At 41.4% G+C, this 15,240-nt stretch overlaps 1 protein-coding gene across 2 annotated transcripts in view; it reads right to left on the minus strand.

The window, feature by feature from the left end:
- CNPY1 (canopy FGF signaling regulator 1) overlaps nucleotides 1–15,240 on the minus strand; it is a 666,926-nt gene that overhangs the window by 340,474 nt on the left and 311,212 nt on the right. For both annotated transcript variants that reach the window (XM_044064782.1, XM_044064783.1), the window contains exon 3: nucleotides 1,505–1,620. In XM_044064782.1, the coding sequence (XP_043920717.1) occupies nucleotides 1,505–1,620 (116 nt within the window). The remainder of the gene's footprint in view (nucleotides 1–1,504; nucleotides 1,621–15,240) is intronic.

Consider the following 15,240-nt stretch of genomic DNA (forward strand, 5'->3'; position numbering starts at 1 on the left):
TAAATAAAAAATGCATAATCATACTCTTTAGGAAGTCAAATACCCTTGCAAATTACAACATTAATAGCATACCCGTGGATTCAGAGGTGACAGATCTAGGTACACAGACAGACAGTAACCTGAACTTTGGCTGCCATGTGTCCACAGTGGTGAGCAAGTCCTTCTTTGTGGCACAGCTTATAAGTAAAGGTATGGCATCTAAATCCAAGGAATTTATAGTCCCAATGAACTTAACCTTCATTAGGCTAATAATTTAGCACAATGTGCCATTTGTCACATACTTGACTAGGCAATTACAACAGTTGCAGCAACCTCAGAGGTTCCTCACAAAGAAAACACAGGTTGTAAACAATATTTCTTATGTGGACAGGCTAAAAGCCCTATAACTTACTGACTACTAAGGGGTAACCTATACTTAATCTACAAGGCACTCATGAATCCATCCCTGAGGGAACTGTTGCACATCTGCAAGACAAACAGCACAAGGGTCACCCGATCTATGGATCTAAACATGGTCTGCAACTTAAAACTTCCTGGAGAGACAAATTTGTGTATCAGAGATCACCCCTCCTTTGGAACACGCTTCCTATTCATGTTAAGCAGAGCTCTTCCTTGGCCCTCTTCAAAAGCAGTTTTGATCAATGGATTGGGACTCACAAAAATCACTCCTGGAGGAGAGGCTATGTCCCTTATGGACAGGGCCAATCTGTAAAATACTCAAGGCATAGGCACAAACCTATGCCATCCTCTAACCCTTAGGGGCATGTATCAGGTGAAATTGGGTACTACTGGCTAGGACTGTAAGAACTCATAAGCCATTAGCCTAGTAATCTCCTATGACTCAGGCAAAGGCAGCCCAAGCAGTAGGGGCATTATAGATGAAGCCAAAGTTTAAACGGCATAGAAGGCAACAATCTCAGTGTGATGTCTCTTGGTTTACATCTCTGTATAATTTATTAACTATGTGCCTTACATGTTATGCTAAAAATGGTTGACAGTGGAACAGATTACATGCCCAGTCAACAGAAATACAAATCTCTCAAGGGAATCAGATGCTGGGAGAGGCATTTCAACAGCTTACACGAAGAAGGCAGAATCAAAAAAAATGTATGAAAATGTGGTTTTGCCAAGCAAAAACTTTCTACAGACTCTAAACAGTTAAGTGATTGAAAGGAACTAATGAAGGCTTGGAAAAACTACACTGCAAATGCAAGCATAACATTAAATGGTGGTATGAGCTAGTTGATAGTCTCCATCAGTGCTGCTGCTATGCTAGCACAATGAAGAAGTGAAGACATATTAGTCAATAGACAGACCGGCTTCATCAAATGCAAAGTTCACATCAAAGAAAGAGCTAGATATAATATTACATACAACTAAGGAGTAAGAAATGACAATATATACCCTTGCTTCCTGATCTTTAAATTTTTAATCGGAATAATAGAATGCTTAACTTCTTTCCGGATAAAAGCAGACTGCATTCTGCGATGCAAAAATAAACTACCTCTTTCCTTGTCTGTGTTCCGTCGGGGTTAAGTCTGAATGATCCAACCTGAATTGTCTTCTTAGGGTCCAGTTTGCTGATGTCATATTCTAGTTCACTTACCAGTGCTTTGCATGCTAGAAGATAAAGAAGGAAATGCTGTTAAAAGATTGACTGTAAAGTAAAATGGTATAGGAGAAAAACAATCACTAAACTATTTTTGCTTGTAACACCATAGAACTGCAGCTTCAGGCGTTATTTGTGTAGATCAAATTGTTAAATATTTAAGAAAAGCACTCCCTGAACCAGATTCATGCGCACCTATACTAAGTGTACATAATCTGTATTCAAAAACATCCCTACCACATTTTTGTGCTGTCTACTCACTCAAAGATTATACTCAGTGTAGACACAATCTGCACACTGAGGTAACCTTTATGAATCTCTCTTGATATTTAAGGTTGCAAGAAAATCAGTAGAAAAACTAAAATCAGGAGGAAGAAGATGGGAGTTATGCTTGTGTTGTCTATTCACTCAGAATGGTGTACACTTAATGTACACTTGGTGTAGGCATTAATTAATCCATCTTACTGAAACTTAACTTAGACTCATAAGAAAAATGTAAAAATAAAATAAACAAAAATCACAGATACTAAATGACAGATGTTTAACTACACCAACATAAAAGAAACTTGAAGAAAAGGTTTTCAAAATGTCACCACTTTATCACCCACCCTTCATTGCTTTTTTCTATATTTAGGTTCATAAGTAAGTACTATACTAACTGCCTTTTCAGGCCATTTTAACCATAGCCAGCTTCACATTTGGTGCTTGAATTAATCTATCTTGTCTGGTGTCAGATTGGCCTTACCCATCTCATGTTCAATAATTATACATTACACCTACTAAGAATAACTGGGATCATACAACAGATAATCTGGGGGGGGCCATGAGTAGGATAAAGTATTTGGTAGCTGCCTCTGCCCATTAGTAGTAAAAGGGGCAGTCCTGGGGTAACTTTTCTATTACACATCCACAGATCCAAGTTGCAGTGGAATATGGACAGGGATGAGCTATGTTTTATGTAAATGGGGAGTCTGTTTTAGAGGAGTGGTATCTTCTGGGTCATACACCTGTCCATCCAAACAATTCTGTTGATGTTGCAGAAGAGTTTTAGATCCGTATACTGAGTACTTCTGATGTACGTCTATTAAGTATTAGGTTGGAGCATGCCTTGTATGCCAGTCACAGGTCACATCTTAGCAGTCTGTAGGATACAGAGTATAGTCTTGTTGGACTTTTCCCCTGGACATCATTTATGCATGGAAGCAGCAGATTGTTTTCTTCTGAAAAGTCTGTTCAAACCTGACAAAATAAATATCTGAAAAGTCAGTTGGAGCATTCAACAGTTTGAAAGGGCTTTGAGTCTGTCCATGTTATACATATTGTTTATGCCTTGCATCTTTTAGGCATCTTAAGTTATCTGTGGGTGTTCCAAGTCTTTGCATGGGTTTGGTCAGATACATGCCAGAAGGTCATTATACTCAATGACTGGCCTAATCGGGGCTGCATAAAATGAGCAATGACATCTTTAGTTCTACACACAATCCCTTTGTTTATAAGCTGCACAATTTAGAACGACTTTCTGACAACAATGTACACATGCTGGTCGAAAGTTGGGTCACTGTCCACATAAGTTTCCAAATGCTGAATATCTTCCTTATACCTTAACTGCTTGTATTCAACTCAGTGTACTTACCTCATAACTAGATGGCAAATGAACAACTGGCAATTTTAAATGCCTACTACTCGAGTAAACACTTCAAATATTATCTTACCTAAAACAGCTGTTTAATGCTTAGTGTGTTTCTCACTGTTGGTTGCATACCCTGGGCTGAGCCTGAAAATGGTGCAGAGAGATCAGTGCTTCACCCCAGTCAACAAATGCATAAATGAAGATTTTTGTCAGTTATCTTCTGTCCAACTTCTTCAAAGAAACACACAATATGTTGTCAAAGAACAACTAGGCTTATGTCCTGTTTTCCATACTCGGCAGTATGAACAAGACTGTAGTGTCCTTCATTTGATCTCTGCTTTCTTGGTCAGGTCTGTCTATCCCAGTAAAACATCAGCCATATAGCGGTCTGTTTTTTTCACACAGCAATCCCGTTATGTATTTTTGCATTATTCTAACCCTCCACCACCGCTAGCAAAACCATGCTTATTTTTATCCTCGAAAATACCTTTCCTGCACATGACTTGCCATATCTCATAGTTATATGATTCAGAAATGGCAAGATGCATTCAAGAGAAAGCCTCGATTTTTTTTTTTTTTTTTTGCTGAAATTATATACCAGCTTCTAGAATACTGCTCCCCATAAATAAAAAATTAAAGGATATTCTGCATGGGGAAGAGAAAGATCAGGAAAACAGTTAAACTACTTTCCAGAAAAATATTGTTTCTTTTATTTTGACAGCTTCTGTCATCTGTTCACAAAGAAAGAAGGCACACTTTATAAGTGCAGGGTTATTTTTAGAACAGTGTGGGTGAAATGAGCTGAAATACATCACAAATTATACTTTTTTTATTTTAGACAGTTTATATCAATTGTTTTGAGTTTAACAAAAGTTGCATTTTCAGAAAGGAGTTACAGCTGGATAACAGTATGTGACAAATAAGTACAAACAGTTCAAACAAAAATAATTATTTTACCTCTACATTTACAGAGAAATGTCACAGAAGAAATGTGTTGTTCTGATAAGAAAGGTTTGTGTGTGAAAGGAGCTGTAAAACTTGGAATACACACATTTAGGCAAACGGACATTGTCCGACGTCCTACATCTCGAAGACAGTGACTCCAGTTCGCAGATCGCCGAATTTTCAGATGCCGAACCCAGAAATACCGAACGCTGGCCAGGCTAATACCCACCCCCCCCCTCGACCCATGGTAGAACTCGTGGTGGTGGTTGTGCGAGCAGGAATTTCGAACTCGGCATTGTGAATGACTTTCTGAGTGTTCGCTCCTGCGAGTTTCAACATTTAAGTTTGGAGTATGTGATGGTCGGAGATGTTGTCTTCAATCATATGCATGTATTCCGTAAAACTTCCCAAGAAAAATAAGTCTTCCTTTTTTATTAAGTCTTTATGCCACTTACTCAGTAGCAATCTACTCCTGTGGGGGCTGTTTATGAGTGAAAAGAGTATGTAAATATCTACATAAAGAATTACATGCAGAGATTGTTTTAGCTGACAAAAGGCATACACCCTGTTTCTTGTTGGACTTTTTCTGTGGATACCCTTTGTGTATGGAAGAAGAGAGATCATTTTATTCTGCAAAGTCTGTTCACTCCTGACAAAATAAATGTCAGAAAAGAAAATGACAGCTTTCAGCACACTGAAGAGGATATTTGCTGATTTCTGCCTCGATTATGGCACTGAAAGTAATTCACTATCTTACCTTTCTAAAACAAATTATCATGATGCTGTAGTTCCTACAGTGCAGGGAAATGACAACAGCGACTAAATTCTCTGCTGGCACAGAAACATGACAACAGAAAATGGAACCTCTTAAATCTATACAGACAGATTAGTAGAAAGAGCTGCTAAGTTCTCACGTGCTAAGAACAGGCAAGGCTTTGAGTAGACAAAATACTGTTTACTGCAAACAACATACAAGACAATATCAACAGCAAGTTAAGCCACTTGTGATGGAAAACACAGGTCAGAAAAAAAAAGAAGTGAGACTCAAAATGATACAAAGAACAGTAAGAATGCATGCTTCCTTGAGTGATGATATCCCAAAAAGTACTACTGCAATGCCTGGGCAGAAATGAACATAAAATACAGATAAAATTATATAGTACCCAACCAGTGCCCATTTACATCTCTTCAAATTTAATGATGGCAGTCCTGCAGTTAATAAAATACAGACTTTATTAAAAGTTTAATTGGGCATCTTTAAGTTTCATGGTAGCCCTAGAGTTAACAAGGAGATGTAATAAATATCACAAAAAGAGAAGGCAAAGTTAATATCTACGAAATGAGTAACTTGAGGTGAAACTAACAGAGAAGTTGAGCAGATGTTGGTCACTAAGGCATTAACCCTACCCTCTTTTATGTACTCAAGGAAAACATAGTATGTGCCACACCCACAATAGCTATGGATGTATAAGATGATGCTGCGGGTAGTAAGAATCACTCATTACCATGTTCTAAAAGCTGGTTGAATTTTTTTCCATCACCATTTGAGATACGCCTTGGGAGTATGCTTGGCCATTAGATATGGGTGTTTTTTCTATCTACTGCCAAATCCTGTTCTTGCCAAATTCAACAGAATAAAAAGGTGTATATATATATATATATATATATATATATATATATATATATATATATATATATATATATGAAACAAGCACAAGCTATTCACAAATATGTAATAAAAATAGCAGCTTTCATAACAGGGAGAATAACAGCAAGGAGCCCATCCTCCTAAGAAATCCTTTCACAGGTCCAAGGTTACTGAGAATATCTCACATAAACAACTGTATCTGATTTCAACACTTTTACAGTCCAAATCACAACTGGTACAGTGTCCTTAGCAGTGCTCTGAACCAGTATGCCAGATGGCATACCCCAACAGTGTACTGTTCAAAACAGCTATGGAAAAGGAAGTTACAGTTTGGAGCAAGCATCCAGGTTATTCTTTTTAGTAAAGCTATCCAAGGTACACTAGGTTTGTGACATATTTTGACAAAGGTCACAGAAAAGGATATGGCCCTTGTGAAGCTGACCATCAGCAGTGACTCAAGGGTTTTATCATGAAGGTTAAATAAGGAGATGTAGTTAAGCTGTCACTTATAAAGGATTTTTTTGACCTTAGCGAAAGGAACATCAAGTTGCTTTGCTCTGCACAAAGGTAGCAATCTATTCATAAAAGAAGTCAGCTGCCTATGAACTTCCATAGTAAAAAAAGACATTCACCTGTACAAAATTTGGGCACAAAGAGTATCAAAGTCAAGTGGTCTGGTTCCAACTTTGGACAGCAGCTACCTTAGGAATAAAGGATCATAGGTTACTAGGCTAATGGCCCTAAAGCCTTTTTCAGCCTAGCCACTCATGCCCAGATTTTCCCAATTATCAAGACTCACAGGCAATAACAGCTTTGGTATATGCCTCTGCCTTAGGGCATGTACAAACTGCCCCTGTCCATAAGGGCCACAAGTGACAAGACAGGGTTGAATATTTTTTCCCATCCACTGGTCCAAATTGCATTTGAATAGGTTTAGGGCACAGCTCTGTTTCACATGAATGGGTAGTCTGTTCTAGAGAAGGGTAATCTGTGAGACACATATCTGTCCCTCCAACATGTTTTGTTTATGTAACAGATGAGGTTTAGATCCTTAGCACAGATAATTTCAGTAATAAAAAACAGATTTGTATATATATATATATATATATATGTGTATATATATATATATATATATATATATATATATATATATATATATATATATATATCTATACACATACACGACATAAGGATGCTGAATGATGAGGGCTGGAAATTCAGAGATCTGTTTGGTTAAAGTTATAGCCAAAAGGAATACAGTCTGCCAAGAACCTTGAATTCTGCATAGCTAACAACTTCAAAAGGAAGGAAGGGTGGGTCAACAATTCTATAGCAAATTATAATCCAAAAAAGAAATGGAAGCTCTACAGGTTTTAACTTGAAAATTCCTTATAACAATGCTTTACAAGTTTTAAGGAAGATTACGCAAGATCCACCACAGAAGTTAGACATGGAAAAAACATAAACCATAACAAACACATTATTAAGACCAAAGAAGAACAAGTAAATCAAGTATTATGTTGAACTGCACTGCTACGCAAGAAGTATTCTGCTATTGAGGCAGTGAAGGAAACACACCCATTTTCAGTCACAAAACATCTGAACAGATTACTGTACCTCTTTGGGAATGTAAACCTTGTCACAAAGACTTGGGAGTTCCCCCTGCTACTGGAACAAAGAACACAGCCTAGCCCAAGGGTTATAGGGAGCAATGAAGGGCTCACACAAATGAGCCATAAATATCCTCCCAAAGGAAATTGGTACTGTGACGGTAAATAGTAGGGAGATAATGAGGCCAAATAGAATTGAGACATAATTAACAGGCAGAGGTTAACTCATCTCTGCATGAGAAATGAGAGGTAAAAGGAGAAAAAAAACTAAAGGAGTCCATTTGACCTTGGGTGTACAAAGGCATTCCTGGCTTGATGTCAGCGTTAGTGAAGGGGAGCTCCGAAATTGCCATTTGAGGCAGACAGAGGGAGAGACACAAGAGGGAACTACCTACACGAGGGAGGTTTGATATATGTGCTACATTACAAGACAGTGCTAATTCAAAAAGGGAGAAAATTCTGCTATGTCAATCTGTCCAAATTGTATCTGAACCGGGAAAGTGAATCACTTGCTTCCACTGGGGAGGTAGCAACATCCAAATTCATCATAGTGATACACAAAGCCATTAACATTCGGTGCAAATGGATAAGGAGCTGTCTTCTTGGCAAAATAAGTGGAAAGTTATTACAGGCTCAGCATTTCAATTATATGATACAACAGGGAGTTCCAAGAAGACTACGCACTATGGATCAGGCTTGCTTGCTGGAAGGAAGACCAGCAAAGTCCTTTGGGGATATTAGAGATGACCCTGTGAAAAGAAATAGGAAGAAAGTACAGTTGCATAAGTAAATTTACTATAATAGTAGATGCTCAAATGATCACTGATGCTGTAATGTAAGCTATACGGGTTATTGTCCTGCCAAAGACAATGTCCAGTCATCTTCTAAAGCTTCAGGGCACTTTCCACATGCCCAAACCATTAATCAAGTCTAGCTGAGGCTACTAAAAGTTAGATTTGGGCACGAAGCCCTTCAAGAGCATTCATGTCAACAGACAGAAGGAGACTAAAGCCCCGAGAAGGACAATGATAGGATTTAATAAAAATAAATTCACGCACCCCGGCACAAAAAATATATAAAATACAAGGGAGGTGGAGGGAGGAGGGATGGGGGGAGGGAAGGGGAGGAAAGTACTGCAGGAGTGATCATTTGAACATCTACTGTTGTAGTAAGTTACTTTGTACAACTGAACTATATTCTTTATTTGATCACTGTTGCAGTAGTGTAACTTACATGAGTAGATTACCATAGCTTGCATATATTGGGAGGAGGAAAGATGTGGATCAAGGAGCACCTGGAGAATGATCCTAGCAAAGCCTGTCTTAGACTCAGCAAAGGAATCTAGTTTATTCTGCTTTGTAAAAGTATTCACAGAGGACCTAAATAGAAGTTATGTACTTACCATAACATTCCATTTGAGTTGTTTATCTCGCCTTTATTCTGACTGATGGGTTCAGAGCCGATTCTCGGCTCCGACACGGCCGATAGCAAGCTCAAGACCAAGCCCCTTATCCCACAATGCACTGCTGGAATTACCTCAGATCTTGTTTGCTGCGAATAACAGTATATACAACATATACATACTCTCTTATATATATCTAAGAAGAACACTTCCCAAAGGGGAAGATGAAATATTGAATAACCAGGATGATACTAGCCTCTAAGTCAACAGTCAGCCTGGAGGGGGAAGGAGGGAGGGACGTGAGAATAAAGGCAAGATAAATAACTCACATGGAACGTTATGGTAAGTACATAACTTCTATATGTGAAGTTGTTAAACCTCGCTGTTTATCCTCAACCTTGGGTGGCTCATGGGAGTATGTTCTTCAGTACCGTAGAACCAAAGGAAGACCTGTCCCTTGAAGCCCCATCTACTTTGTAATGTGTGATAAAGGTATGAGGCTTAGACCAAGTGGCTGCAGCGCAAATATTGTCAAGGGGCAATTTAGCTTGAAAAGCAGAAGAGGTAGAGACAGCTCTGGTAGAATGAGCTTTCGGTTTGTGCGTTAAAGGCATGCTGGCATTCTTATAAACAAAGGATATACAATCGGATAACCAATTAGATAAAGTTGTTTTAACCACTGGATTGCCTTTACTTGCTTCTGAGATGGATACAGAAAGTTGGTCTGATTTCCTAATATCTTTAGTTCTGTCAAGATAAAATCTGAGCTGTCTGTGAACATCAAGTTTGTGCAGCATATATTCCAATTTGCTAGAGTGGTCGGGGAAAAAGACTGGCAGTTCAATGAACTGATTGATATTTGACTCAGAACAGACTTTAGGTAAAAATGAGGGGTTTGTTCTGAGAGATACTCAGCATGGAAGATCATATAGGGTGGTCTGATAGATAATGCTTGAAGTTCTGACACTCTGTGGGCAGACGTAATGGCCACAAGAAAAATTGTTTTCCAAGATAAAAAATTTAAATCACAAGAAGATGCTGGTTCAAAAGGGGGAAGAATAATTTGAGACAGCATAAAGTTTAAATTCCAGGGAGAAAAGGGAATTTTGATCGGAGGGCTCATATGAAGAACGCCTTTAAGGAAGGTTTTAGATAATTTATGGCTCATAATATTTGAGCCACCAAGACCAAGGTGAAAATTTGAGATAGCAGCTAACTGAACTCTAACTGTAGCAGCTGCTGCCCCTTCCTTAAAAATTTTTGTTAGAAATTCTAAAATCGAAGATAGCGGAGCTCGGAAAGGGTCAATGTTCTGCACATTGGCCCAAATTGATAACCTTTTCCATTTACTGCCATATAATTTCCTGGTAGATGGCTTGTGAGACGATAAGAGAATCTGTCCTGTATCTTCTGAAATTGAATGAAGCCTGGCAATTAGGGGAAGTGGATTAGCCAAGCAGTCAGTTTCAGGGACTGCAGAGAAGGATGAAGATCCCCTGACGGGTGAGTCAGAAGGTCCGGAACTGGGACCAGGATCCATAGATCTTCCAACAGATGATGGTGGAGAAACGGAAACCAAATCTGTCGAGGCCAGTAGGGGGCTATGAGTATAACAGTCCTTCAAAGCGATTTTGCTTTCTGTAAAAATCTGGGTATTAATGGGAAGGGTGGAAATGCATAGATGAGACCCGGGGCCATTCGTGTAAAAGTGTATCTCTCGGGGGGTGACCAGGAGGTGGTATTAGGGTAAAGTAGCTTCTGCATTTTGAATCGATGTGGCTGGCAAAAAGGTCGTAGCAAGGCAAGCCCCATTTGCGGAAAATCAACTCCGCAACCTGTTGTTTGAGAGACCACTCGTGAGGGAGTAATATTGCCCTGCTTAGCTTGTCCGCTATCACGTTGGATTTCCCCGGGAAGTGCGTTGCTAACAGAAAACACTGGGATAACACAGACCATTGCCAGACCCTGAGGGCTTCTCAACAAAGGGGGTAAGACTTGGTTCTGCCCTGCTTGTTCAAGTACCAGACTACTGACATGTTGTCGGTCTGAATTGCAATAGTCCCTAGAGGGAGAGAGTCCTGAAAGTACTGCAACGCCAGAAGTACCGCTCTCAACTCTAGAACACTGATGTGCAGATGTGATTCTTGATCTGTCCATGTGCCTTGGGCAGTCTTTCCCTGAAAATGCCCCCCCCCCCACCCTATCAGGGAAGCGTCCGTGGTCACAGTGGCTACTGGGGGGGAGAACAAAGGGTCTTCCAATTGTGATATGAAGAGACGTCAACCACCACCAAAGGTCTCTCCTGCAAGAATCCGTGATAAGAATCATGTGGTGCATTGGTAGTTTCTGATAAGACCACTGAGCGAAGAGGAGCCATTAAAGAATTTGCATATGCATCCTTGAAAAGTGGTATAGCCAGGATTGCTGCCGCCATCAAACCTAGTACTTTCAATACCTCCACTGCTGTAGCTTTGTTCTATGACACCAGTGAACTGACGTTTTGGCGGAGAAGAGAGTCTCTTTCAATAGGGAGACATAGAGTGGTAGTTGAGGTATCTAACTCTGCTCCTATAAAAACGGTATGCTGCGATGGTGATAAGGCAGACTTTTCAAAGTTGATTGTAATGCCTAATTGATGGCAGAGAGTCACAGTGTATTGTGTTGCCTGAGTCAATTGATGCCTGGTGGTAGCGGTGAGGAGCCAATCATCTAGGTATGGAAACACCTGGAATCCTAGACGTCTCAGGTGAGCCGTGACCACTGCCATGCATTTGGTGAACACTCTGGGGGCTGTAGTGAGACCAAAGGGCAGGGCTCAAAACTGGTAATGATTGGCTCCCAGCCGGAAGTGCAGATGATCTCTGGAGCGTCTGTTCATCTTTATGTGATAGTACGCGTCCTTGAGATCTATGGAGCACATCAAATCGCCTTTCGCTAAGAAGGGAAGAATGGACTGAAGCGTGACCATTCGGAACTTCTCTTTCTTTACGAACTGGTTGAGTCTGTTGAGGTCCAAGATAGGTCTCCAGTCCCCTGTTTTCTTTGGCACCAAAAAGAATCTTGAGTAAGTTCCGAATCCGACTTGGTCTGCTGGGACTGGTTGGATGACTCTTTTTTTCTAGCAATCTGCAGACCTCTATGATTGCTTGTTCCCTGAGATTGGGTGGAACACCTGGGATTTTCTTTATAGGAATGGGAGGGGAAAAGAACAGTATGAAATATCCTCTGGAAATGATGCTTTGTACCAAAGTATCCGATGTTATGTTTAGCCAGGCTTCTGGGTACAAAGACAAGCGACCCCCGACTGCCTCCAGAGCCGAACAGTCGTAGTTCTGACTGGAGAACTGACCCCTGTCACCCTGTTGTTGCGGACCCCCTCTGCCACGGGGGCGGCGTCTTCCATTATAACCCCCTCTGCCTCTAGAGGGGGTTTCTCCACGTGTGTCCTGAAAGGCTGCCTGAGTTTTTCAGAACCACATTTTTCCTCCCCTAGGGCCTTTGGGGTAGGGCCGAGTAGGGGTCGAAAAATGGACCCCAACGGCAGATAAGGTCTTGCCTTCCTGCTCACACCTGGTTAAAGTTTCCTTTACTTTAGGCCCGAACAGTGATGAGCCATCAAATGGGGTATTAATAAAGGAAGACTTAAAGGGTTCTGCAAAGGAACAGAGACTCATCCAAGCTTGTCTTCGAAGAGCAATGCCCGAACTAGCGGCTCTACTCGAACCATCAGCTGCATAGGATATGAGACGCATGGACGAGTTCACCACCGAGTTTAGGGTAGCGAGTTGGGCGTTGACTTTGTCGGCCACTCCTGCAACTACCGTACCCTGGAGAGCATCTCCTAGCTCTTTCAGGAGGTCTCTCTGTAGTCTTGTAAAATGGGTTAAGTAGTTCAGTGATCGCAGAGAAAAAGTCGCTGAACTAAACATGCGCTTCCCATATCTATCCATAACCCTAGAATCTTTGTTAGGGGGATGGATAGAAGAGGATGTCTCAGATACTTCCTTTTTGGTGGCTGCAGCTACCACCATGGCATCAACAGGCACTCCTTTTGTCAAAAATGGCTTGTCCACTGGGGCAGATATGAATTTATTGGGTCTATGAGGGACAGGTTCCATGGCCTGCGGTGACTCCCACACCTTACAAGAGATCAGTTCCATGAGCTCGTCGTAAGGTGGAGATACCCAAGAAGTGGAAGGTTGAGACCCAAAAGCCTTCAAGAGCACAGACTCATCCTCAGTAGGGGTCTTGGACTGCCAATTGCCCTCTGACTAAGGATCTCTAGTATCTCTGCAAAGGAGATATCCTCAGAGGGGGATCGAGGGGACCCTTCTGACTCATCTAAGTCCGTGTCAGATGTCAAAGACTCCTGTGGGGAGTCTAAGTGCCTCTTCTTGCACAGTCTCTTCCTGGGCACCTCCTCAGTGGGGGGATCTAGGGAGGTCTCAGAAGAGCAGGGGATGCCCTGTGGGGGTACTTGAGGCTCAGGGTCTCTACGCTTAGAGGGATCAGTAGATGAAGAAGCAGACACAGGAGCTTGAGGGGAATGGGAAAGCTGAACCGATGCTGACATTGTCTTTGGAGACAAAACTCTCCTCATAGCATCGAAGGCACCATGGCTCCGACGAGAAGGAGTGGACAGACCCAAGAGTACTGTCCGATCCTCCCGCACCGAAACCCTGGGCTCCAAGCCCAAGGTAGGAGCCAAGCTCATCCGAGCCGAAGCCCCGAGAGGAACAGTCGGTGCACCAACGATGCGCCTATCCTCCTCGGACCCAACGGGAGAGCGTCGGCTCCTAGAGCCCTCGGTCGGCACCGAGGACATCAGAGTAGATGGAGCCGATAACAACGGTGCGGATCTCGGCTCCAGGGGTTCGACCACCATCAGTTCAATTTCCTTCGGCTCCGAGAGTCCAGTAAGGCTCGGAGGAGGAGTAGACAATTCCTGTTCCATGGTCTTCGGTACCGATGAGCAAGTCAGGGCAGACAACAATTTGGCAAGTCCTGGTGCCTGTAAAAGCTTCTGCACTAGCCGATCCATGTCCAAATCTGAAAGACTGACTGAAGATTTAGCTGAATGCACCGAAGGTGCTGACTGGAGCAGAGGTGAAGAAGGAACTTCAGAGACCAGCTCCAATACTAACAGTTGGCTCCGAATCAAAGGTACACTCGGTTCCCATGACTGTGGAACCAATGACCCTCCTTCTGAAACCTTAGCCTTTTTTGAGACCTTATCTGAAGACTTGGATTTTGAGGATTTGGAGGACGTACTAGCACCCGCATGGCTACTCAAAACTTCCGAAAAAGATTGCTGTAGCAATCCCCTGTCTATAAGATTCCTCCTTCTCTCCAAGAGGACTCTTGAAGAAAAGGAGTAGCAAATGCTGCAGGTGTCTTGGAGGTGTTTAGCCCCCAGACAGCAGACACACTGAAAGTATCCATCAGTGACGGACATTTTCAGCCCACAATCTGGGCATTTTTTGAATCCCGATTTGGGATGGGATTTCTCCTTATTATCCGACATTTTTAAAGGAAAAAACAGTAAATTAGATCCACAATCAACTAAGCCCAATCCGGGCACTATCTATAATCGTATTATACGTATACAAATATAGATACAAATATAGGCTAAGAGGCCCACAGAAAAAAGCCCAACTATTATAAGGATTAAGTAGAGAAAAAAGGGCTAAAGGCCCACACAAACTAAGAAACCAACAAGGCCCTAACTTTTAAACTATTTATACTATCTAAGTATTTAACTATAGAGTAAATATAATAGAACTAACACACACTATATTTTTTAAACAAAAAAGAAAACTTTTTATAGACTTGCTGTTAATTTTTTTCTAAAATGGTCCGAGCTAGCTGGATCACCGAGATCTCTCTTGCCGCAGCAAACTAGATCTGAGGTAATTCCAGCAGTGCGTTGTGGGATAACGGGCTTGGTCTCGAGCTACTGGCAAACCTTGAGCTTGCTATCGGCCGTGTCGGAGCCGAGGATCGGCTCCGAACTCATCAGTGAGAATAAATGGCAAGATTTAACAACTTCACATCTACTGCTTCTAGAATACTTACAGAATCAAATATTTTCCAAAAAGCCACAGAAGAAGCTATGGGCCTGGTAGAATAAGCCTTGATTCTGGAATAGTTTTATTGTGATTGGAGTAACAAAATGTAATAGCATGAGACAACCATTTTGCAAAAGTCTGTTTTGACACAGGTTATCCCTTCCTCTCACCTTCACTAGAAATGAACAACCCATCAGGGGTTCTGAAAGATTTTGTTCTGTCAAGATGGATCCCAAGTTGTCTTTGGGCATCTAAGTTAAGATGTAAACAGGAAGATGCATAGCTTGGCTTAAAGTAAACTTGGATGCCCTTTTAGCCATAAAAGAAG

This window comes from Protopterus annectens, chromosome 3.part0, assembly GCF_019279795.1.
Source record: "Protopterus annectens isolate FY-2018-M chromosome 3.part0, PAN1.0, whole genome shotgun sequence".
In the NCBI taxonomy this organism is placed as follows: domain Eukaryota; kingdom Metazoa; phylum Chordata; order Ceratodontiformes; family Protopteridae; genus Protopterus; species Protopterus annectens.